The sequence below is a fragment of the Mirounga angustirostris genome, unplaced genomic scaffold, assembly GCF_029215605.1.
Source record: "Mirounga angustirostris isolate CCGP_5_RB_7025 unplaced genomic scaffold, mMirAng1.0.hap1 SCAF_5, whole genome shotgun sequence".
In the NCBI taxonomy this organism is placed as follows: domain Eukaryota; kingdom Metazoa; phylum Chordata; class Mammalia; order Carnivora; family Phocidae; genus Mirounga; species Mirounga angustirostris.
The window spans coordinates 127,001,436-127,024,280 of record NW_026991713.1 but is presented as its reverse complement, the minus strand read 5'-3'; the positions used below and the strand labels follow the sequence as shown (position 1 = coordinate 127,024,280).

The 22,845-nt window shown below is 39.3% G+C and overlaps 1 protein-coding gene across 6 annotated transcripts in view; it reads left to right on the top strand.

The window, feature by feature from the left end:
- The window catches only part of PRPF18 (pre-mRNA processing factor 18), a 55,644-nt gene that overhangs the window by 23,889 nt on the left and 8,910 nt on the right, over nt 1-22,845 (top strand). For all 6 annotated transcript variants that reach the window (XR_010411704.1, XM_064592054.1, XM_045874390.3 and 3 more), the window contains 5 exons: nt 4,349-4,495; nt 6,069-6,137; nt 8,240-8,380; nt 8,516-8,587; nt 10,900-11,055. Coding sequence is in view for 5 of the 6 variants with exons in the window: in XM_064592054.1 (XP_064448124.1) it covers nt 4,349-4,495; nt 6,069-6,137; nt 8,240-8,380; nt 8,516-8,587; nt 10,900-11,055 (585 nt within the window). In the remaining variant the exon portion in view is untranslated. The remainder of the gene's footprint in view (nt 1-4,348; nt 4,496-6,068; nt 6,138-8,239; nt 8,381-8,515; nt 8,588-10,899; nt 11,056-22,845) is intronic.

Sequence of the window (22,845 nt, the reverse complement as noted above, 5' to 3'; positions counted from 1 at the left end):
TAATGAGTATCTTTTCATAGACTTATTGCCCATAAGGTTAGTGCATGTTAAAATCTTTTGTTCATGTTTTAATTGGGTTATTTGCCCTTTAATTTTTGAATTGTAGTTCTTTGTATGTTCTGAATACAAGTCCTTTGTCAGATGTACCGATACATGGTTTGTGACTGTTTTCTGCTAGTCTTTGGCTTACCTGTTCTTTTCACGGTGTCTTTTGATGGGCAGCAGTTTTGCATTTTGATGAAGTCCACTTTTTTCTTTTATGGTTATTGCTTTTGGTGTTTTTCTTAAGAAATATTTGCCTATCCCAAGGTTTTGAAGAGATGCTCTTTATTTTCTCTAAAAGCTTAACAGTTACAGCTTTTAGGGCTTTTATCTTGTTTTATACCTCGGCAGATGGTCTGTCTTGGTGAATATTCCGTAGGCTCCTGAAAAAAATGTCTTTTATACATTGGGTAAATGTCAGTTACAGTAGTGTTGTTCAGATCTTCTGTGGCCTTAATTTGCTCTCTCTACCCATTTGCTCTCTCAGTTACTGAGAGACAGGTGTGGTGATCTATGGCTGTGTAACAAACCACCCCAAAACTGAAGAGTTCAAACAATTTATAAAATCTTTTTCAGGGGCGCCTGAGCGGTTCAGTTGTTAAGTGTCTGCCTTCAGCTCAGGTCACGATCCTGGGGTCCTGGGATTGAGCCCTGCATCTGGCTCCCTACTCCATGGGGGGCCTGCTTCTCCCTCTCCCACTCCCTCTGCTTGTGTTCCCTCTCTTGCTGTCTCTCCAATAAATAAATAAAATCTTTAAAAAAATAAAATAAAATCTTTTTCAGTCCTCTATGCCTATAACAAACCACCCTGAAGCTTAGTAACTTATTATTATCTCTTACGGTTCTGTGGTTTGATTGGGTGGGGGTAAACTGGACAGTTTTTTTTGCTTGGAGTCTCGCATGTGATTGCAGTTAGATGTGGACTGTGGCCAGGGTCATCAAAGGCTCCCTTGGACTGGCCTTCCAACTGCGTAATATCTTAGAGGTTCATCTATGTGATAATGTAGGTCAGAATTTCCTTCCTTCCTAAGGCTGAATAGTTCTCTCTTATATGTATGGAGAGAATTTGTTTATCCATTCAGCTTCAATGGGCATTTGAGTTGTTGCTACCTTACAGCTATTATGAATAATGCTGCTTTGAACATAGGTTTACAAATACCTGTTTGAGTGCCTGCTTTCACTTCTTTTGTGTACACCCCAGATGTAGACTTGGTGGATCATGCAGTCATTCTCCGTTTAACTTCTTTTAAGCATAAATGAATTAAGAATATTCTTCCATTGTAATGTTCACGGCAGTTTTACAAAAAATTTTCAGTCCTGTTTAAAACCTTAAATTCTTAGAGTTAGTGGTTTTTATAATGCTTCATTTTTACCAACATTTATTTCTTTTCTATATTCTGAGTTCCTTTCTTAACCAAAGATAGTATTAAAATACTAATGTGAACTATTAGTATGTGATTTAATTTTTCTACTAGTCATGTTTCATTCCTTGAAAAATTCCTAGTTATTAATATTAATTCATTACAACCTGCTGTATTTTAATCTTGCTCAAGCTTGTCCCAGATACTAAAAAGAGTTTCTCATTTGTAAAAAAAAAAAAAATTTTTTTTTTTTAAGATTTTATTTATTTGCGAGAGAGAGAATGAGAGACAGCATGAGAGGGAGGAGGGTCAGAGGGAGAAGCAGACTCCCCGCTGAGCAGGGAGCCCGATGTGGGACTCGATCCCGGGAAATTTTTTTTTTTTTTCTAAAGATTTTATTTATTTATTTGACAGAGAGAGACACAGCGAGAGAGGGAACACAAGCGGGGGGAGTGGGAGAGGGAGAAGCAGGCTCCCCACAGATCAGGGAGCCCAATGCGGGACTCGATCCCAGGACCCTGGGATCATGACCTGAGCCGAAGGCAGTCGCTTAACCAACTGAGCCACCCAGGTGCCCGGGAAATTTTTTTTTTAAGATTTTATTTATTTGACAGAGACACAGCGAGAGAGGGAACCCAAGCAGGGGGAGTGGGAGAGGGAGAGGCAGGCTTCCCGCCGAGCAGGGACCCCGATGTGGGGCTCGATCCCACGACCCTGGGATCAGGACCTGAGCTGAAGGCAGAAGCTCTCTCATTTGTAAATTTTTTTAAAAATGAGGTATAATTGACATATTAGTTTCAGATGTACAACTTAGTGATTTAATATTTGTGTATGTTGTGAAATGATCCCCACAATAAGTGTAGTTAATATCTGTCACCATACATTTTTTTTTTTCTTGTGGTGAGGACTTTTAAGATCTACTCTTACTAACTTTTAAGTAGGCATTAACTGTGGTCACCATCCTGTGCATTACATTCCTGTGACTTATTTTATAATTGGAAATATGTGAAGATGATAACATAAGTGTGAATGCACTCTAAAGCTCTCCATATTTACTCCTCCTGGCCACATCTTAGGTTTTTGATGTCACATTTTACATGTTTTTCTTGTGCATCCTTTAACTAATGATTGTAGTTAGTTAGTTTTACTACCTTTGTCTTCATAAGTGATTAATCTACTACCTTTACTGTATATGTACCTATTCCAGTGAGATTTATACGTTCATATGTTGTAGTATTACTAATTAACCCCCTGAGCTTAAAGAAGGCCCCTTAACATTTCTTTTAAGGCTGGTTTAGTGGCGATGAACTCACTTCGTTTTGCTTGTCTGGGAGACAATTTCTCTTCCAATTCTGAATGATGACTTTGTGAGGTAGAGTATTCTTGCTTTGAAGTTTTTTCTTGCAGCACTTTGAATATATTATGCTCTGCCCCCTTTGTCCTGTAAAATTTCTGCTGAAAAATCTGCTAATAGTCTTATGTACACAACAAATGGTTTTTATTTTGCTGCTTTTAATAGTCTCTCCTTTACCTTTTGATATTTTAATTAGAATGTGTCTTGGTGTGACTGTGTGTAAGTTTTTGAGGTGATTGCCTTACATTTTCCACAGCAGCTGCACCATTTTACATTTCCAGCAATGAAGGGTTCCATTTCTCCACATCCTAGCCAACACTTACTACTACTACTATCTTTGATCATAGCCATCCTGATGGATTTGAAGTGGTATCTTATTGTGTGTATTTTTTTTTTAAAGGTTTTATTTATTTGAGTGAGAGAGCATGAGAGAGAGCACGAGCAGCGGGAAGGGGCAGAGGGAGAGGGAGAAGCAGACTTCCCGCTAAGCCGGAAGCTCGATGCAGAGCTCAGTCATGACCTGAGTCAAAGGCAGATGCTTAACTGACTGAGCCACCCAGGCGCCCCGTTATTGTGGTTTTGATTTGCATTTCCCTAATGACTAGTGATGTTAAGCATCTTTTTGTTTGCTTATTGGCCTTTTATGTGTGGTCTTCTATTCAAGACCTTTGCGCATTTTTAGTGAGTGGTTTTTTGTTGTTGTTGTTACATGTAGCAGTTCTTTATATATTCTGGATATCAGTCTTTATCAGATTAGTGACTTGCAAATATTTCTCCCATTGCACAGGTGATCTTTTCATTCTATTGATAGTATCTTTGCAGAAAAGTTTTTAATTTTGATGAAGTCCAATTTTGTTCTTTTGTATTTTGGGGTTTTTTTTGCCTGTGCCTTTGGTGGTGTATCCAAGAAATGATTGCCAAATCCAATATCATGAAGCTTTTCCCATGTGTTGTCTTCTGGGAGTTTTATAGTTTTAGCTATTAAATGTACGTCTTTGATTCATTTTGAGTTAGTTTATGTATGTGGTGTAAGGTGTGGGTCCAGCTTTAAGGCTTCTTCTATTTTTACCAAATGGTCACAAACTGGATATGAATAGATGGTGGAATTTGCTGGTTTATGAGAAACCTAGTGAAAGCCTAGGATATAGATGAGACACTAGTTTCATATTATTGATACTGCTGAATGTTAAGGGAATTCAGAGTAGTTACAATGAGGTTAGACATTTTAAATAAACTGGGAAAATGGGTTGAAGGCTCTAGTGGAGACCTGCTCACTTGTGCTAGACCTCATTAGAAAATTTCAGCATTTATGAATATTCTCATTTGGATTGGTCAACACATATGTTTTATTTTTCTGGCCAGAGTAGCTATTGTGCATACATTCTTTAAAATTTAAATATGTTCATTATAATTAACTTTGGGCAATGATGATAGCTGCGTAATAAATTGAAATCTTAGAGTCTCTAGTTTTACTAAGCTCTTATTAACTCCTGTGGAGGAAAAAAAATGAATTGTACTTAGTAGTAGTGAAAAATCAAAAGGGAAACATCAGTGAAATTCCATAATGTATGTATTTTTTCACCTTTCTCAGGGATTGAGGAATGATCTGAAAGCAGCTTTGGATAAGATCGACCAGCAGTACCTCAATGAGCTTGTGGGTGGTCAGGAACCTGGAGAGGAAGACACACAGAATGATTTGAAAGTTCATGAAGAAAACACCACAATTGAAGAGTTAGAGGTAATCTTTACACCCACCTGATCTCATTACCCCATCATATCCCTTCATTCTCTGGGGCAGATGCTTGAGTTCATCATATTGTTCAGTTCAGAGCACACAACTATGGTCTGTGGTCATTACAAAGGCCTTTTTTTTTTCTTTTTTTTAAATTTTGTGCTTTTATTTACTCCCTTTTTTTTTAAAAAAGATTTTATTTATTTATTTGACAGAGAGAGACACAGTGAGAGAGGGAACACAAGCAGGGGGAGTGGGAGTGGGAGAAGCAGGCTTCCCGCCAAGGAGGGAGCCCGATGCGGGGCTCGATCCCAGGACCCTGGGATCATGACCTGGGCTGAGGGCAGATGCTTAACGACTGAGCCACCCAGGCGCCCCATTCACTCCCTCTTTACTCATTCTCCACTCACATTCTGATATATTTGATGTGCATCCTCTTATTTGTTGGTGGTCTTGTAAAACCAGTAGTATTTTGTATGCTTGTGTTTTTAATATACATAAATGATACCATACTGTGAATTTTTTTTTTTTTACATTTCTTTTTTCCACTTTGAACTGTATTTAAGATCCATCCTTGATGCTTTATGTATATCTGAACCATTGATTTTTAACTCCTGCATAGCATTTCATATTTTGTGGCATTCACTGCCTTTTACTTTTTGTTGCCTTGTAATGAGAGCTGGATTGCTCCCAGCTCCCTATTACTACAGACAGCTTTGTGATGAATAGTCTTGTATGTAACCCCTGTGGACTCAGAAGCAGGATGGCTGGATTTTTATATGTGTAACTTGTCCAGGTTCTGTCACGTTGCTCTCTGGAATGGCTGTACCAGTCTACACCCCCGTCAGAAGGGTGGGCAAGCCTTTTACTCCCACAGCCCTGCCAACACTTGGCAGTATCTTGCTTTTTAATTTTTGCCAACGTGTTGAATGTGGAGTGATACATGTAATCCTAATTAAAAAGCTGTGTTGTGCTATCTAAATATCTAGCTCAAGCAGAAATTATGGCTTAGTTGAAAGCTTCTACTGCTTAATAAACATAAACTTACTTTTCTTTTCATTCCTGGCTGCATTCTTCATGAGATCATAGTTGTTTTAATTGTGCCTCTCCTCCTACCACCCCCAGCACCTTTCTTTGGACCCTAAATTTGACAGAAATAGTGTGAGCAACCATTTCTGGGCTTTCTTTTTACTTAAATAGCTTTATTGAGATATTTACATACTTTACAGCTTACCCATTTAAAATACGCAATTCACTGGTTTTTAGTATATTCGCAGGTTGATGCAGCCATCATCACAACCTAATTCTAGAACGTTTCTGCTCCTTTAAAAAGAAATCTACCCTTTAGTTCCCTAAGCCCCCCTTTTTTGTCTTTTGATTTATAAATGATACCTTGCTCTCTAAATTTCAGTGACAAATCAGTGTGTTCTTGGTTTGTTTAACTTACCTAAAAATTCCTTTAGGTTTTTTAAAAATAGAAATTAGTATATGTAATAAAGGTCCATGTTCATACTGGTGTTGAGAACATCTGTTCAGCTTTTGGTCTTTACTAATGAACAGAAGCATTGTTTTTCTGCAGGCATTGGGAGAATCTTTAGGAAAAGGCGATGATCATAAGGACATGGATATCATTACCAAGTTCCTTAAGGTATGTGTTTTTAGGCTAGGAAAGGACATTTGGGTTGGTTAAAAACTGTTGTTGAATTTTTGGATGATTTAAGGGTTAAGGACTGGAAAGGGAATCCCTCAGTAAACATGTTTTGCACGTATACAGTTTATGATATTGCTGTGCACTGGGATATAGAGGTTAATCAAAGGAGATGTATATTTACTTCACTGCTGCACTTTAAAACTGACTTGTTAATGTAAACACGCAGAATCAAAGCAGTGGAATGAACAAGAAGTTGGGGGAGTAAAACATTTTTTTTAAAAACACTCCAGGAGGGAGTGCAGTGAGGGGAGTGTTCCAGAAGCTATTATGAGTGGTGATGACAGTAAAGAGAGGAAGGAGGTGGGAAGACCTTGGCAGTGAAAAAAAGCAAACCCATCAGCAACCTTTCAGAGACTGTTCATTTTCTCAGTTCTACAGATAGCTGCATATTCCTGCTATGATGAGCTCAATCCATCTTTCTCCTCAGCATTTCTTACTTTACTGGTTTAGGTAGAGTGTGTGTAAATGCCAGATTCATTTTAGCATTTATTCACAAACTATTTGTGTTCAGGCCAAGAGATTAAAACGCAAGAAGTGCTTTTACTTGTATTAACAATTTAAATGCAACATATTAGTCGTCAAGATTCTCAGTCTGTTGAGGATATGGCATGGAATTAGATAGGCATGGGAACTAGTGTGAACTAGAATTTTCCTTTCTGAGTGACAGCCTCTCTTTATAGAGGCTACCCATAGGTAACGCCACTAGGGGGGTATGTCCTCCGCCACCTTCCCTGTGTACCTGCCTCTAGAAACCATGTTCTTGATGCATTTAAACCCAAGGGCACTAGGGTGGCTTTCCAGGGCTGGGTGGAGGGGTTATAGTTTCTTTATTTCTGTTCTTTGTTTTCCTTCTTTCTCCTTTGTCAGGTGCTTTATTGGGAATATTTAACTAAATCATCATCTCTACTACAAAAGCAGAAAGTCCAAATAGAGGCATACCCCATTTTATAGTGCTTGGTTTTATTGTGCTTTGCAGATAATGCGGTTTTCTTCGGTGGTTTTTTGTTGTTGTTTTGGGGGTTTTGTTGTTGTTGTAGTTTTTACAAATGGATGGTTTGTGGCAGCCACATGTGGAGCAAGTGTATCGGCACTGTTTTTCCAATAGAATTTGTTCACCTTTTATCTCTGTCACATTTTGGTGATTCTCGCAATATTTCAAACTTTTTCTTTGTTACTATATTTGTCATGGTTAATTGTGATCAGTGATTAGGACATGAAAGCTCAGATGATGATGAGCCTGTTCTAGCAATAACGTATTTAAATTTTAAGGGGGGAGGGGGAGAGGAAGAGAATCTCAAGCAGGCTCCATGTCCAGCGCAGATCCTGATGCGGGGGCTCACTCTCATGACCCTGAGAACAGAAATCAGGAGTCGGATGCTTAACCGACTGGGCCACCCAGGCACCCCAGCAATAATGTATTTTTTAATTAAGGTATATGTATTGGTTATTTTTTTTTTTTTGATGTAATGTTATCCTATGCTTAATAGACTACATTATAGTGTAAACATAACTTTATATGCGTTAGGAAACTAAAAAATTCACTTGACTCACTTTATTGTGATACTCGCTTTATTAACGTGGTGGTGTGGAACCAATCCCGCAGTGTCCATGGGGTATGCCTGTATTATAACATCATACTTGGAAGATTAATTATCACAGCACATACGGTATTATGGCAAATAAGTGTAGGTGGGTTGAATTTTAGTAGAAATACGAGTAAAAGTTTATTTCTGTCAAAGTTACCTATGAAATTTGAAATTTGATAGTTCTTGTTAGGGGGAAATTGATTATCTTTGAGCTAGGAATACATACATATATAGAATAGGGAAGTTTGTGACTTGCTAAAAGCACTACAAAATATATGTGTTGTGTATGACAAAATAAGCAGAAATAGTTCATTAATTAGATATTGATGCTATTTTGATTAGAAAAAAATTTACTCTAAATATGATAATATATTGTTTGTGTGTCAGAGAACTTTTAAACCTTTTGAACCACTGGGTGGCATCGTAGTCTAAATTTACCCATTCTTTCAACAGTTTCTTCTTGGTGTTTGGGCTAAAGAACTGAATGCCAGAGAAGATTATGTGAAGCGCAGTGTGCAGGGCAAACTGAACAGTGCTACTCAAAAACAGACTGAGTCCTATCTCAGACCCCTTTTCAGAAAGCTACGGAAAAGGGTAAGGTTCCTCAAAAAATGCTTTTACATAACTGATTTTTTAAAAAAGAGAATATATAAAGTTTGAATAAATGGCAGTCTGTAATTATACACAGTAGCTTCCAAAAATAGTTAACGCTTTTTTTTTCTTTTCCAGAATCTTCCTGCTGATATTAAAGAATCCATAACAGATATTATTAAATTCATGTTGCAGAGAGAATATGTAAAGGTACATTACCATGTTGGGCATCAGTATCATGGTTATGAGCTTATCTAGGTTGTGTGTGCATAACACCTTCATTTGGTGTGGGAGTATTTTACATAGGAGCTTTAAGAATAAATGTGAAATGAATTATAGTAAAAAAAACCAAAAACCCCAAAACCTTTTATCTAATTCACATTGTCAGCTTTATTATTAGGCATTGATAATAAACTTTACTGACCACATTGGTTTTTTAGTCATTTTTAAGGTAGGTGTGAAGATTCTTCAGAGCGTGAACTGGATCTAGGCAATGTTCATTTCATGAATGGGATTGAATTTCAAAGATTGTTCAAGATTATGGCTTGGAACAAATTTTCCCATAGAAACAATGTTATGTAGATTAGTTTCCCACTCCAGCTATAAAAAGCCTACTTAATCTGTAATATAGATAAGCTATTGTACTAACGATACAATGGAATTTAACCACCCTTTATACTTGTATGAGAAAATATTCCAAGTAAGGCCACCAGAATTCATCCCTCCCATTTCAGAACAGCAACAATAGCAGACCCCTTGTTAGGGAAGACTTTTCCCCTTGCCCCCGTGTCTTTGCTCCTGAATGGGCTCGAGGAGGAGGCGGCGGCAGGAGGAAGGAGCTCCCCGTGGCCCAGCGCTCCTGGAGTGGAGTTCAGAAAGGGGAGTGGGAGGCTGTCAGTTGGTGCAGGGAACGTAAAGAGAATGCCTGCTGTACCAGTAGTGGGGATTGGAAATGTGCCCTTGCGTCTGGCCCATCAGCAGAGTCTCAAGAGGGAAGCTTCTAGTGGCAGTGCCTCTCAGGAGTGAAGAGGAGGGAGTTTCGGCCAACAGTTTTGCTGACCATTCCAGAGTAGTATGTGGGGCTCTAGCAGAAAAGTGGGGGTGCCAGTGCTTACTCCTGCGCTTGGAGTTTCTGTACTCAAGCAGAGGGTGGGCTAGCACGTGTGGGGGCTGGAGCCTTGGGCAAATGAGGTGAACGTAGTGATTTTACTCCCTCTGTTGGAGAGCCAGTTTGTTTTAGCAAAGGAAATGTTTTTGTTTTGTGCCTATAAATTTTATTCCTTTATAGTTTCTAGTAGTTGCATGGTACTTAGTAAGGACAGTTGCCTTGGAATAGATGGATAAGGTCACCGTCACTGCAGAAAGAAATCAAATCACTTGCCAACTAGTGAGCATGCCTTCCCTCTTGTTACTTTTTGCATTTTCATATGAGAGGAATGTGAAAGTTTATTTTGTGTAAACTGCTGAAGAACCAAGAAACTTTAATAACCTATTTGGACAGCTTTCTTTAGAAATTTGGGGGAACTAAATATTGGACATTTTATCAGTTAATATCCAGTGTGAAAAGTGATTCAAGTCAGAATCTGTGTGATAAAAGTGTGTAACATGTTCTTTAAAATTAAATTTTATAAAACTGAGTAGGGCAAATTCAAATTTGTCTTCAGGGTAGAAATGATCTTCCAGTTAGCCTATTTGTAATATCTGATTTTTAAAATCAACTCTGCACATCAATCACATAGGTCTTTGGTTTTCAAAACTAAAATCTCCTCGAGACCTGACTGTATGAACCTCCCTGAAACCCTAGGGGTCTTTCAGAATTTACTTCATTTCTATTTTATTTTTTTTCCTCCTAGGTAGCTAGGCTTGGTTTAGAAAAAGAGCCATTTGTCTTCATCGGGTTCTATCCTTATATTCTGTAGCTTTTCTTTTAACGTTCTTGGCAGGTGGGAGGTGTAGAGTGGCCAAAGTGAAACGATCTCACCCTGTAACTATTCGGCTCGAGGGTTAGTATTTAATCTCTGTTTACACCTCTGCTGTGGACCCTATATGATAGTCCCAGCTCACAGAGCCCCCACTGCTTTCAGAGGCCTGCAGGGCTGTGCACACATAGTTGCAGGTTGGATTCTGAAAAACCAATTAGCCTCCATCTTCAGCGTGTGACCACCTGCAGAGAAGACTGGGTCTGGAGGAGACCCGAACTAGAGTTTCTGTCAGCGCATCAAGTTACCTACCTGGTAATTCCAGATCTGAAATGTATTAGTTGCCAGTGCACAAAGGCTGCAAAGGAATGTTTGTCTTTTTACTCACAGGATTAGCTTTGGTTTCTGGTTTTCCATGGACCTGGGCAGGGCAGTCCATCACCTCATATTTTAATTTCTTTTGTTTGAATAATGGGAACGGTAATACTCTCAACATGCTCAAGAGATGGATGAAAATTATGTCATAAAGGGCTGTGAAATACTTCACAAATTGGGACCAACCCAGTATTTTTGCTTTTCTAATCTCTTAAACTTTCTTTTTAGGCTAATGATGCTTATCTTCAGATGGCCATTGGAAATGCCCCTTGGCCCATAGGTGTCACCATGGTTGGTATCCATGCCAGAACTGGCAGAGAAAAGATTTTTTCTAAGCATGTTGCACATGTTTTAAATGATGAAACACAGCGGAAATATATTCAGGTAAGCAATTGGGAGGGAAAGAATTGCTCTGGAGGTTAACATTCTACAATTCCCAAACTGTCAATTTTGAGAGCAGGAGAAGAATTATAGCAAATTGGATGTAGTATGATAGGACACAAGTCCACTTTTAAGTACTTATGTTTAAGACCTCTTCACAGAATAAAATTAGAAACCTTGTAAGTTTCATATATGACACAAGACAGGGTGAGGCGTTGTGCTTTAATTAACTCAGCATTGAAATAATGCTATTTCAGTTGGCTTTGGAAGTTTGGTGAAGAAGGACAAGTTTAGACTATTTAGCAGTAAATCTCATTTTGTTATTTTCCAGATAGATATAACATCTGGGTTAAAAAGAAGATCTGAGTAGTAAAAATCTGGCTTTAATGAATATAATTATTTTTCAGTAACATTTAATGACCCTTCTTGACACAAACAGGGCTAAAGGGTTAAGTTTATTTTCTTATGGTCCTCTGTGCCTCACATAAACTTGTTTGTGTTGTTGGGTAAAACTTTTCTCAGTGGGGTCAACTGTTAATGCCACTTTTGCCAAATTGTCAAAAATCCCAGATTGTGTCCAATGACTTGTGCCGGATGTTAATTCTAAAGTTTGAAGATGATACTCAGGAGGTTTACTTAAAATGTAAAATTTGCTTAGAATGCATAACGAGCTTTCAGGTTTTGTGCCAGAGAGCAATTATTACCATATTCATGAATTATCTTGTTATGTGATTTCAATCCCAAGTGCTGAAGATTAACTTGTGCATCATGCTTCATGCCTTATTCATACATATTAGCATTTTCAAATAGTTCAGCTTGACTCCCTAATATGAATTGTAGAACTTAGAGAGTTCAGATATACTTGTTGAAATTCAAAGACCTTTCCGTTTTTTTAATAACCACCGGTGACTGTATTGAAGGCAAAAAGTTTATTTTGGCGGGGTGTTGGGGTGGTAGGGAAATCAGCCAGTGTGTCTGTAAAAGTCCATATAACAACATAAATTGTCTCAAAAACAGGTTTTTGCTTTTCAGGAATGGCATGATTTTCACTTCCCCTCAAACTGATTTTCTTTTTAAAAATATATCTAACATTTTTAAAGATTTCTGATTTATTTTTGGAAGCTGTATAATGACCTGTTCTTCTTCCATTGGTCTTCCTTTTTAACTGTTCCCTTCCCATTTAAAAAAAATCCTACTTTTCCCCCCAAGATGATTAGGGAAAATTGGTAAGTAACTAACCTTTAGGAGGGTGTTTGACTTAAACCCAATAATTTTCTTGTGGACAGATGTTAATTTGATAATACAGTCAGGTGGACACATAGCTGGTTGAGTGCGGGTTGCCGCAGAGGAATGAATAATGGATCCATGTCTAGGTAGATGCTAGTGAGATGTCATGGGGTTCTTAGTTACCTCAGTATTGTCCTGTTAAACATTTTAATGACTGACTTGGTTGACTCTACAGAAAGGTTTATTTATCAGATTTATGGACAAGGGTAGGGTGTGTGTTAAGGTGGAAAAGACATTGGCATTCCAAAAGTTCTTGACAGACTGAAGGAAAGAACAGATTCTAAAAATACAATATTTAGCAAGGATGACCATAAAAGAAATTTGGATCCAGTGACCTGCTTGCTTGACTATACAGTCTGAGCAGTGTATATATGAGAAAGGATTAGGGAATTTAGTAAGCTATACATGCAATAAAATTGAAAGTGATATGGCTGCTACAGAGTCTAATGGTAGCTTATGCTACATTATTAGACATAGTAATCTAATTGTAGGTTCCACAAGGCAAGAACATAGTTCACTGTTATGTACCCAGAGTCTAGAACAGTACCTTACTCAGAGGTGGGTGCTCCATAAATATTTGCTGATTGAATGAATATTGTATAGGACAAGAAATGTGAAAGTCTTGTTACTTTTGTAGTTCTTTGAGAAAGGAGACTGTTGGGGATCTGGGCAAGAGAGCTGTAGATAATGGGGGAACTTTCTGGCAGAAAAGGGAGTAAATTTGTTCTATAGTTAAGGATCAGTTAAGGTATAGGAAGGAAGACACACTTTTAATCAGTGTAGGGAAACAACAGTTTTCTTTTTATTAAACGTTTATTTTTAGAATAATTACAGATAGACTCACAAGAGGTTGCAAAAATAGGACAAAGCTTTTTAACAGAAGTGCCCTGAGACAGTAGTAGGACCACTGGGAAGATGTGAGGGAGATCCCTGTCACTTGATGTTTGCAAGCATCACGTTAACTCTTGCCCTTTTTGCTCCTCGGATATCTTTGATTCTGCTCTGCCATTTTCCCTTGAGGCCGTTGCTTAAACCTAAGGTTGCAAACTCACATGCCCATGACAGTAGTAAGTGAGCTGAGTGGTAAGAAACACTTGACCCTCTGTCTTTTGTTTTCCTACTTTCATATAGGCAAAATCAAAGCAGTATTTCATTTTGTCTCAACTCTGTTATAACAGGGGATGGTGGAGGCTAGTGTTTAACCCTCACTGGTGCTGGAGTCACTTCAGCTTGTTGTTCCCGTGGAGGGATGGGGTCAGTGTTGCTCCATCTTCCACCTTTTTTTTTTAATATGCCAAATATCTTAATTTTTTCTAAAAAAAAAAAAAAGTATGATTCTATTTTTAAAACAGTGGCACCAGATTAAGTTAGCATTGTGTAAGGACAAATAAAATGTTGGGGTTTTTTATGTCTTAACATAAACCCGTGGTGCTGATCAGCTTAAGGCCAAAGAACCTGCCATCCCCACGTGAGAGTTTTATGAAATTCTTGATGGCGATGAACGGAGTAATTTGCTGTCTTTTGAGTCCTCCTTCTGTTAAATATATTATTTGAAGATTAAGTCAGGGGTTGACAAACTTGTCTTAAAGGGTAAGATAGAAAATACTTGAGGCTTTGCGTTTCCCAGGTGTCTTTTGCACCTCTTGGACCCCGCAGCTGGGGTGTGAAAGCAGCTGATGGCTGCGTTCCAGGAAAGCTCCACTTAGGAAAGAAGCGCGTGGCCTGTGGACCCTAGTTTGCTGCCCTCTGGTAACTGCCTGACCCACACATTTTCTGCCTTAAGATATTGGCTGAGTAGGTAATCATGGAAGTCCTTCAATAGGGTAACTGTCTTTTTTTTTTTTAAAGATTTTATTTATTTATTTGACAGAGAGATAGCGAGAGAGGGAACATAAGCAAGGGGAGTGGGAGAGGGAGAAGCAGGCTTCCTGCGGAGCAGGGAGCCCAATGTAGGGCTCGATCCCAGGACCCTGGGATCGTGACCTGAGCCGAAGGCAGACGCTTAACGACTGAGCCACCCAGGCGCCCCTAGGGTAACTGTCTTATTAAATTGAGATACAGTAGACCTCGAAGAGGCAGTGGGTGTGTGAGGTGTACTCCTTCTTCATTGTACAGCCCAGTGATTCTTGGTATGCGTCATAATTTACCAAGACAGAAGACAACATCTAGATACAGAATGCTTCTAACAGCACCCAGAAGTTTGTTCCTGCCTTCTCCCAGCCCAAGTCCTCTTGCCATCAAAAGTTAACCTATAGGTTAATTTTGCCTGTTTTTGGACGTCATTTAATGGAATCTTGGATGTATGGAATAATTATTTAGAAATCCTGGTGAGAAATATCTGTGTTAGGAAATATGGTTGAAAACAATTCAAGGGGCTATTTTATTGTACCATGATTTCATCTTTGGGTTTTACGCAAACCTCTATAGAATTTAAACCGTGAAAGTTGTTTGAAGTGTTCTCTTGCGGGTGCCTGGGTGGCTCAGTTGGTTAAGCAACTGCCTCTTCGGCTCAGGTCATGATCCTGGAGTCCTGGGATCGAGTCCCGCATCGGGCTCCCTGCTCAGCGGGGAGTCTGCTTCTCCCTCTGACCCTCCCCACTCTCATGCTTTCTCTATCTCATTCTCTCTCTCTCAAATAAATAAATAAAATCTTTAAAAAAAAAAAAAAGTGTTCTCTTCCTCACAAAAATTAAACACACCACAGGGAGGGTTTTTTCACCATGCAGATCAAAGAAAAGTTGTATAGTTTATTAGCTAGCCTCAAATCTGGGGTTAGATTTTAAAATGGTGTTAGTAACTTCAAGAACTTTGTTTGTTTGCCAAATACAGATGTAACCTTTGGCCCAGATTCGGGTAAAGCTTCTTTTATACAGATTATAGTAAGCTCTTGGTTATTGAGAGACTTTATAATTGAGTCATTTAAAGACCTCTCTTGAAAAGGTTCACGTCTTGGGCATTCTTGTCTGTAAAGAAGAGAAGGAGGAAAAGCTGAAATGCACATCAGGTGGCTGTTTGCTTGGCAGGTCCACTCTCTACTCTTCCTCACCTTGTCCTGTGCCCCAGAAACCTGGCTTTTATGAACACTATTGACAGGCTCCCTTGCCTTTTGGTTCCGATTGGGGTAGGCAGTGAGAGGGATGGGAAGGCGTTGTGTAGGTTTCGGGTATTTATTTCCTTACCTTCCTCCCTGTGAGGTCACTGAGGGTTGATGGCACCTCCTGTCGAAGGCTGTAGCTTCTCCCAGATGGCCATCTGCATAGTTACCATCTCTGGGCTTTAGTTAAGTACCCCTCCCCCTTCCTTGCCCCTCAGAGCACAGGCTGGGTGCCGCTTCCCAGTATTGCTAGCTCTGGGGCACTAGACTGTCTCCTGTTGGTCCTGTGTCCTGCCCATCCCATGTCTTTGTGAAGTTCTTGGAATTACTGCCATCAAGTTTTCGAGTTTGAGTATGCTCTTTGTTTCCTGCTGAAATGTCCCTGATATATCTAGATTAATTGATCTGTGTACCGTGTTACAACAGATTTTTTTGGGGATTAGATGATTAAGGAGTAATATTCATTCTGAATAATTTTTCTTAGAGTTGCAGTATTATAAAAGGCAAATGTCCTGTAACAGTCTGCTCTGACAAGTTGTTTTCAGTAATATAAGTTACTAAATTCTCTAGTAAAGACATCATCCCAACATTTTCTCTTAGTTATTTCAATCTGTATTTCAGGTTTTGGCATATATACTAGCATTTGCCAAATTTATTCGTTCATGGAAAGTTTGTAAATTTATAATATATTCATGTATTGCCCCAAATGGTGAAACAGACACTTTAGTCACTGCACTGAGTGGTCACAACTTGATCCGTATGTTGAATATACAGTCTCATGGTTAGCTGGTAAACATTCCCTAATCATCAAAGTATATGTCACATTTGTGGGTCATGTGGCTTCATGCTACCTCCTGGCATTCTTGGCTATGATCCACCCTTTCTTAAAGGCAGGTTATTGCATGATAACATACTGTTGACCCATTTAATACTTTCTGCCATATTAAATTTTTAGAGAAAAATACTGCAAGCATTTATCGATCATATACATCACCTTTTAATATCACAGAATAGCAGTGTTCAGTAGAAACACATTTTGGGGAATGCTGATTTAAGCAGTGCGTGTTTCTTTTTCAGCTGACAGCTGAACTCATTGTAAACACATTTCACTTGGGGTACTAAATCTATTTCTCAACTACGTGCTTGAAAAAAAGATCACCCTGCACTGGGAAAGCCTGGTAATCAAGTAAAGGAAATCTTCTCCCAGATGGGTCATTTAGTATAAATCCTAACTTAGCTAAGCAGGCAAGTGCTGTTTTCAAAATGGAATTCTCACTTGTGATTGTACTTTGTTACCTTCTGTGAAACAGTGAGCCTATGAGCTAGAAATACGTTCTGTTTCTCTCTCTTTTTTTTAAAATATTTTATTTATTTGACAGAGACACAGCGAGAGAGGGAACACAAGCGGGGGCAGAGGAAAAGGGAGAAGCAGGTTTCCCACGGAGCAGGGAGCCAGTGCAGGACTCGATCCCAGGACCCTGGGATCATGACCTGAGCCGAAGGCAGACGCTTAACAACTGAGCCACCCAGGCGCCCTTAGAAATTTGTTCTCTTAAAGAAGTATTCAGACAAGTGGAAAAATGAATGCAGCTCTGCTTCTTACCATAAACAATAAAGGCAGACTGAGTTAGTCCCAAGTTACCAGTTTTGCTTCAGTGTCCATTAAGTTCTACAGATACTGAAAATTCTTACACTTTTGATACTTGCAGTGGGACTTTTCATCATCCCAAGTAGCAAGATCCAGATAAGTTATTTAAAAGGCTAGAATGTGTTATTTAGATGAATGCAATTTTAATGATCTTGGGTGAAAAGAATTCCTGTAGACAGTTTTTGAAGGAATGGGCCTTTTATTTTATGCCTCACTATGGGTGTTAGTTGAAATTATAGAAGTTAACTTAGCATTATTAAGTACATGTTTTTTGAATATTCTATTTCAGGTCAACTGAGTATTCCTTCAGTCCAAAGTCAGGATTAATTCTTGTGTCATGTTAATTTATTCCTTTATTAGAACTTTGGCAGCTCATTGACAGAATTTTAAATAGCTAGGTAGAAAATGTCACTCATGGAACACTACATCAAAAACTAATGATGTACTATATGGTGACTAACATAACATAATAAAATAAAATTAAAAAGATGTCACTGAGCTCATCTCTTACTCTTCACATTCTTGGGCTGTATCACTAGACAGATCTGTACTTTCATTTTCAGGACTTTGTTCTTAAGAGTGTAGACTAGTGACAGGGACAGAAATAATTGATGTGATGAAATGTCTTCTTTATATTTCAGTACAAAGATTACTTAAGAACAACAAAATCTTCAAGTCCTAGTAACTAATGAGAGTTTATAAAAGAAAAGGCAAGTCTAGCAAGAGAATTGTGATTGTAGTTTAGTTCGGTTTTAAAAAGTTACTCTTTTCTGCAATAATAAAAAAAATTGGTAATTTTTTAATGGATGCAAGTTGATGTTATGGTTCATTGATTTATCTGGGTATAAGCAACTTTCATTATGTAGAATTTGTATCCTGTATCACATGCTATACTACACCAAACTGTATCTGTATTTGATATTTTTATACTTTATCTAGAATATCCTGTAACGCTTTCAGTTAGATTTTTGGAAAATTGTGAAATACACAAAATTTACCGCGTTCATCACTTTTAAGTGTACAGTTCATCAATTAGACTTTTATTTAAATGCATATATTTTTCTAGAAACATACTGATGAAAAAATAATCATTTTGGTTAAATTTGTGTGGGGAGGAGTCCTTAAGGAGCCATTAATGTAAACTGGGTAGAATCTGGAAGGATCAAGATGTGGGGCTGTTGGGCACTTCTTCTAAAAGGCCAGACTATGGGATGGGGCTGAAAACAAGGGAGTGGTTGAGAATTTAGGGTAAGTATTCTAGAGGTTCCTTCTCCTTTACCCAAGTGGGCCCTTCTCTAGCAGAAAGCTAGTTAACTTCCTGAGGGATTTGTACTGTTCAGGAAGGGTGTAATGCTGTAGTGAAAACAGTATACTTAACTGAGAGCCTGTGTATTGACAAATGAGCCCTGTAGGTCCTATTCTGCCCTGGTTCTATGATGCTGGAAGCCGGGTTTTTATCTTCCCCCTCAGGAATTGAGAGGATTCTTCTCTTTGAACTGACTCAAGAGAAAAGATTGGCAGTTATTGACACTCAGTAGTCCTCCAATGAAAAAAAAACTAGCTTTCTGCCGTAATGAAGCTCCATTGACAAACTCTGTCCATTCAGGGAGTTTCCCTTAGCTCTTCAGTGCCTTATTCGTAAATATGAATGTTCACCTAGGATCATCAGACCTTTAGGGAAAGTTTACAGTGTGAAAGTGACACAATAAACCATAGAAAAAAAGGAATTCAGAGAAAGAAGGAACGGGGAAAAAAAAACCCTTCAATTAAAAGCTTGCTTAATATCCTTAGCTAAGGCTGTAACCATGAAATAACAGTATGCCACAAAGAATAGAGAATCAAAATTAGCTCTTAGAAATTAAACATCATAGCAGAAATTCAGAAGTTAAAAGAGTTAGAAGGATAAGAGAATGAGGGAGTCCATCTAGAAAGATCTGCACTATTCAGATTCCAGGAAAAAGCGAACAGAAATTGGAGGGTAGGAAATAAAGATTAATGCAGAAAAACCTTCCAGAGCTGAAGGATATGAGTGTCTAGAATGAAAAGCATGCTAGCTTTCATTGAATACATAGCATATGAACAGGAAAGCTCTCACATCAAGACCTAATATAATGAAATACTGGAAGGCCAAAGATTTAAAAAAAAAAAAAAAAGACTTTAAATGCTTTGGGAGAAAAGAAATAGGTCATTTACAGGGACTCAGGAATTCAGATGCTATCGTACTTCTCATTAACAGTTCTGGAAGCTGGGAGACAGTGGAAGAGTACCTGTGTCATAGCAAGGAAAATAATTTTCAACTCAGTTAACATTCTTCTCTGAACTATCCGTTAAGTGTGAATATAGGCTGAAGATATTTTTAGACGAGTCTCAAAATGTCTTCAGACTGTGACCTCTCACATATCCTTCTCTGGAATCATTACTATAGCTAACATTTACATAGTGCTCACTGTGTGCCTCACTTTAGCACTTTAGAGCAACAATATGAGGTTGATGGTACAATTTCTCTGTTTTCCAAGTAGAGAAACTGAGCCATGGAGAAGTTAGTTCCCAGGGTTCCACAGCTAGGAAGTGGTGGAGTGAGGACTTGAACCTGGGTAATCCGAAGTCCACTGTGTTAGATCGCCTCTACTCGAGGACGTGCTCCACCACGGTGACGGAGGGAAACAAAAAAGATCCAGGAAACAAGATCCAGCACAAGAGTGGATCAAAAGGAACTGCCAGTTTGGAGGTGAAGGGATGCTCTAGGATAGTAGCAGTACAAAGATACCTGGAATTCATTTGTTCTGGAACACGTGGAGGGCTCCAGGAGAAAAATGGAACAGATATATTACCTGTTACGTTCAGTCATACGGAGCGTAGTCTGCTGGTGGAGAATGAATCGGTGGTATCTCCATAAACAAACACAGACAAATATGAAAGGGGATATCATCATAATATACCACGTGGCTCTGCTTTGGATAATATTTGTGTAGACAGTCTGCAGTAGATCCTGAATGTTGCCTTCACCAGGAATTGTGATTGGGGAGGGTGGGGAAGAGAAACGCCTTTAGATGTGTGTGCCTGTGAAGGGCCAGTGGGTGTGGTGTAAGAGGATTAAATGTCCACTTTCACAGTAGGAAGTCAGTACAGACTATTTTGAGACAGAAGAAAAATGAGGCACTGTCTCAATATTTAGAAAGATGGCAGTAAATACCAGAAGAAACATGAGATTTAAAGTGGTTGCCTCTGGGGTGCTAGAATTAGGGATTGGAAAGGCTGAGGCAGAGAACTGCCATTATTTAAGTAATATATGACTTCAAAAAAATAATTATGTATACACAAAACATGGCATAGTTTTCCTGTGTCAGCCCATAACCTGTGTGTCGGCAAACCTTGAAGGTTCTATATGCAGAGTATATCTGCGGTCTGGCCCCTTCTCCACACCATTACTGTTGCCACCTGGGCTCAGCCACCAGCTTCTCTCCCCTGGGTTACTGCAGCGTCTCCTGTCTGGACTCTGAGCTTTTATCCTTGCTCCTTTTTTTTAAGATTTTATTTATTTATTTATTTTTAAAGATTTTACTTATTTGACAGAGACACAGCGAGAGAGGGAACACAAGCAGGGGGAGTGGGAGAAGGAGAAGCAGGGAGCCCGATGCGGGGCTCCATCCTGGGACCCTGGGACCCCGGGATCATGACCTGAGCCAAAGGCAGACGCTTAACAACTGAGCCACCCAGGTGCCCCTTAAGATTTTATTTTTAAGTAATCTCTACACCCAACGTGGGGCTTGAACTTAGAACCCCGAGATCAAGAGTCGCATGCTCTACTGACTGAGCCAGCCAGGCGCCCCCTATCCTTGCCCCTCTTCAGTATCTGCACAGCACCCAGAGCGATGCAGTTAAAATATGAATCCGATTATGATGCTCTCTTGCTCAGAGCTCTGCTGGCCACCCCCCATGTCCACACACACCCCTTCCCTGCTGTATTTTTCGCCATAGCATTTATCATCTAACATTAGGTGTGCTATGTACTCCTTTTGTTTCTTGGCTGTGTTCTGTCATTAGAAGATAATCTCAATGAGTGTGGGGATTTTTGTCTGCTCTGTTCCCTGTATTCTCAGCCTAGAACAGTGCTTGGCACACTGTAGCCCCTGAATAAAGATTTCTTAAATAAATGTACTGCTTTCATGGGAATAAAAATTACATTAAAAGTAGCACCAGTTTTAAGAAGCTGTTTGCAGTAAGCTAAGCCAAGCAGCTCATTGTCTTACTGGCTTAAGCATCCTCAAGCAATTTGAAACAGAAATCCTGGGAGATCTAATTGAAAAGATTTGTTTCCATTTGGAAAATAACCATATGCTATTGTCCTGACATTACGCCCCTTGAAAAACTTGTGCTGCGTACTAGGAGTCCTTACTGCAAAAATGAATCGTAGTGTTTCCTGGTAACTCTTTATGACTCAGACTGTTGAATTTCACAACCTTTTGGCAACTAAGATTTCAGACAGGATACTGGTATTTATTTTTAAATCCTAGAATCTGCTTAGTGAGGTTAAGTAAGCATCACAGATATCTCCTATGAGGATCCAACAGCCAAGATTCCATTTCTTACAGGGAAAACCGCCTCCAGCAGTCTGAACACCAGTTGGCCTTGTATTCGCTCATAATCATTCTTGCTGTGTTGCGGCCAGCTAAGGCTGCTTGCGTTTCGTCGGGGCGGGCTTTCTCAGCCAGCCCTCTTCCTTCTCACCTCTTCGTTCAGAAAATGTCAGGTGCCAGGCCAGTGCCATCACATATATCCCCATGGCTACAGATCACATGTCTGCATACACATGGTTAGAACTCCCAGAAGGAGAAGTGGGACTGTGAGAGGGAAGGGTCTTCATCCTCGGGCCGGCCCCGAGAACACGTGAATGAGGAGCAAGGCGAAGGACACAGTCTCTCTTTGCACTGCCTGCAGAGGTCTTCTTGGAAATCAGCTGAAACCTAACCTTCCTCCACACTCCTTAAGTAGCAGAATGTGGACACTCTTCGAATCTATGAAGGACTTTAAGATGTTTGAAAATCATGACCCTCGGATGTCGAATGTGTTAGATTATAGTTCAGTTTATATTGGAAGGGATGTGTATTTGTGTTTAGTTAACTGTGACACCAAAGAGGTTTTGCAGGGACTTTTTTGGTGGTGGTTTTGTTTTGCTTTTGGTGATTTCCCTGAGTGTAAGCGTTGTTTGCCTACTTAGGTGATTACGGAATAAGAGTTCTAAATGCTTGACGATGATTTAGGTCCCCATTATATCAGTGTGCCTTTTCAGGCTGCGTTCTGCCCTTCCTCAGGCTTCCAGATACGCCCATCTGTTATTGCCTTGTATAATGATAGCCACACACTGCTTTTCCTGCTAGGTCATGAAGCTCTTTCTTGTTTAAAGAGCCGATGCTATTTCATTGTATCATTTTGAGGAAAGATAATGAATTCTGAGAGAATCCTAGTTAAGTAGCAGGCAGTGTGCTGTATACATTTTCCATATTCAGTATCCAGTAGAGCTCTGACCATAGTCAGCCTTTGGCCTGTGATAGGATTTCATTGTTCTCTTTACTATGATAGGGACTGGGTGGCTTCAGTTTTTGCAAACCCAAGGTGAGAAACCTTAAACTGATTTGTGCCGAATAATGCCTTGTGAGTCATTAAAATTAAGTGCCACTATGCTTGGTGGTGGTGGTTTATATATAGATTGCAATAAAACACTGGGCAGAGTGTCTCCTTGTAAACAAAGAAGTTTGTAGACTGG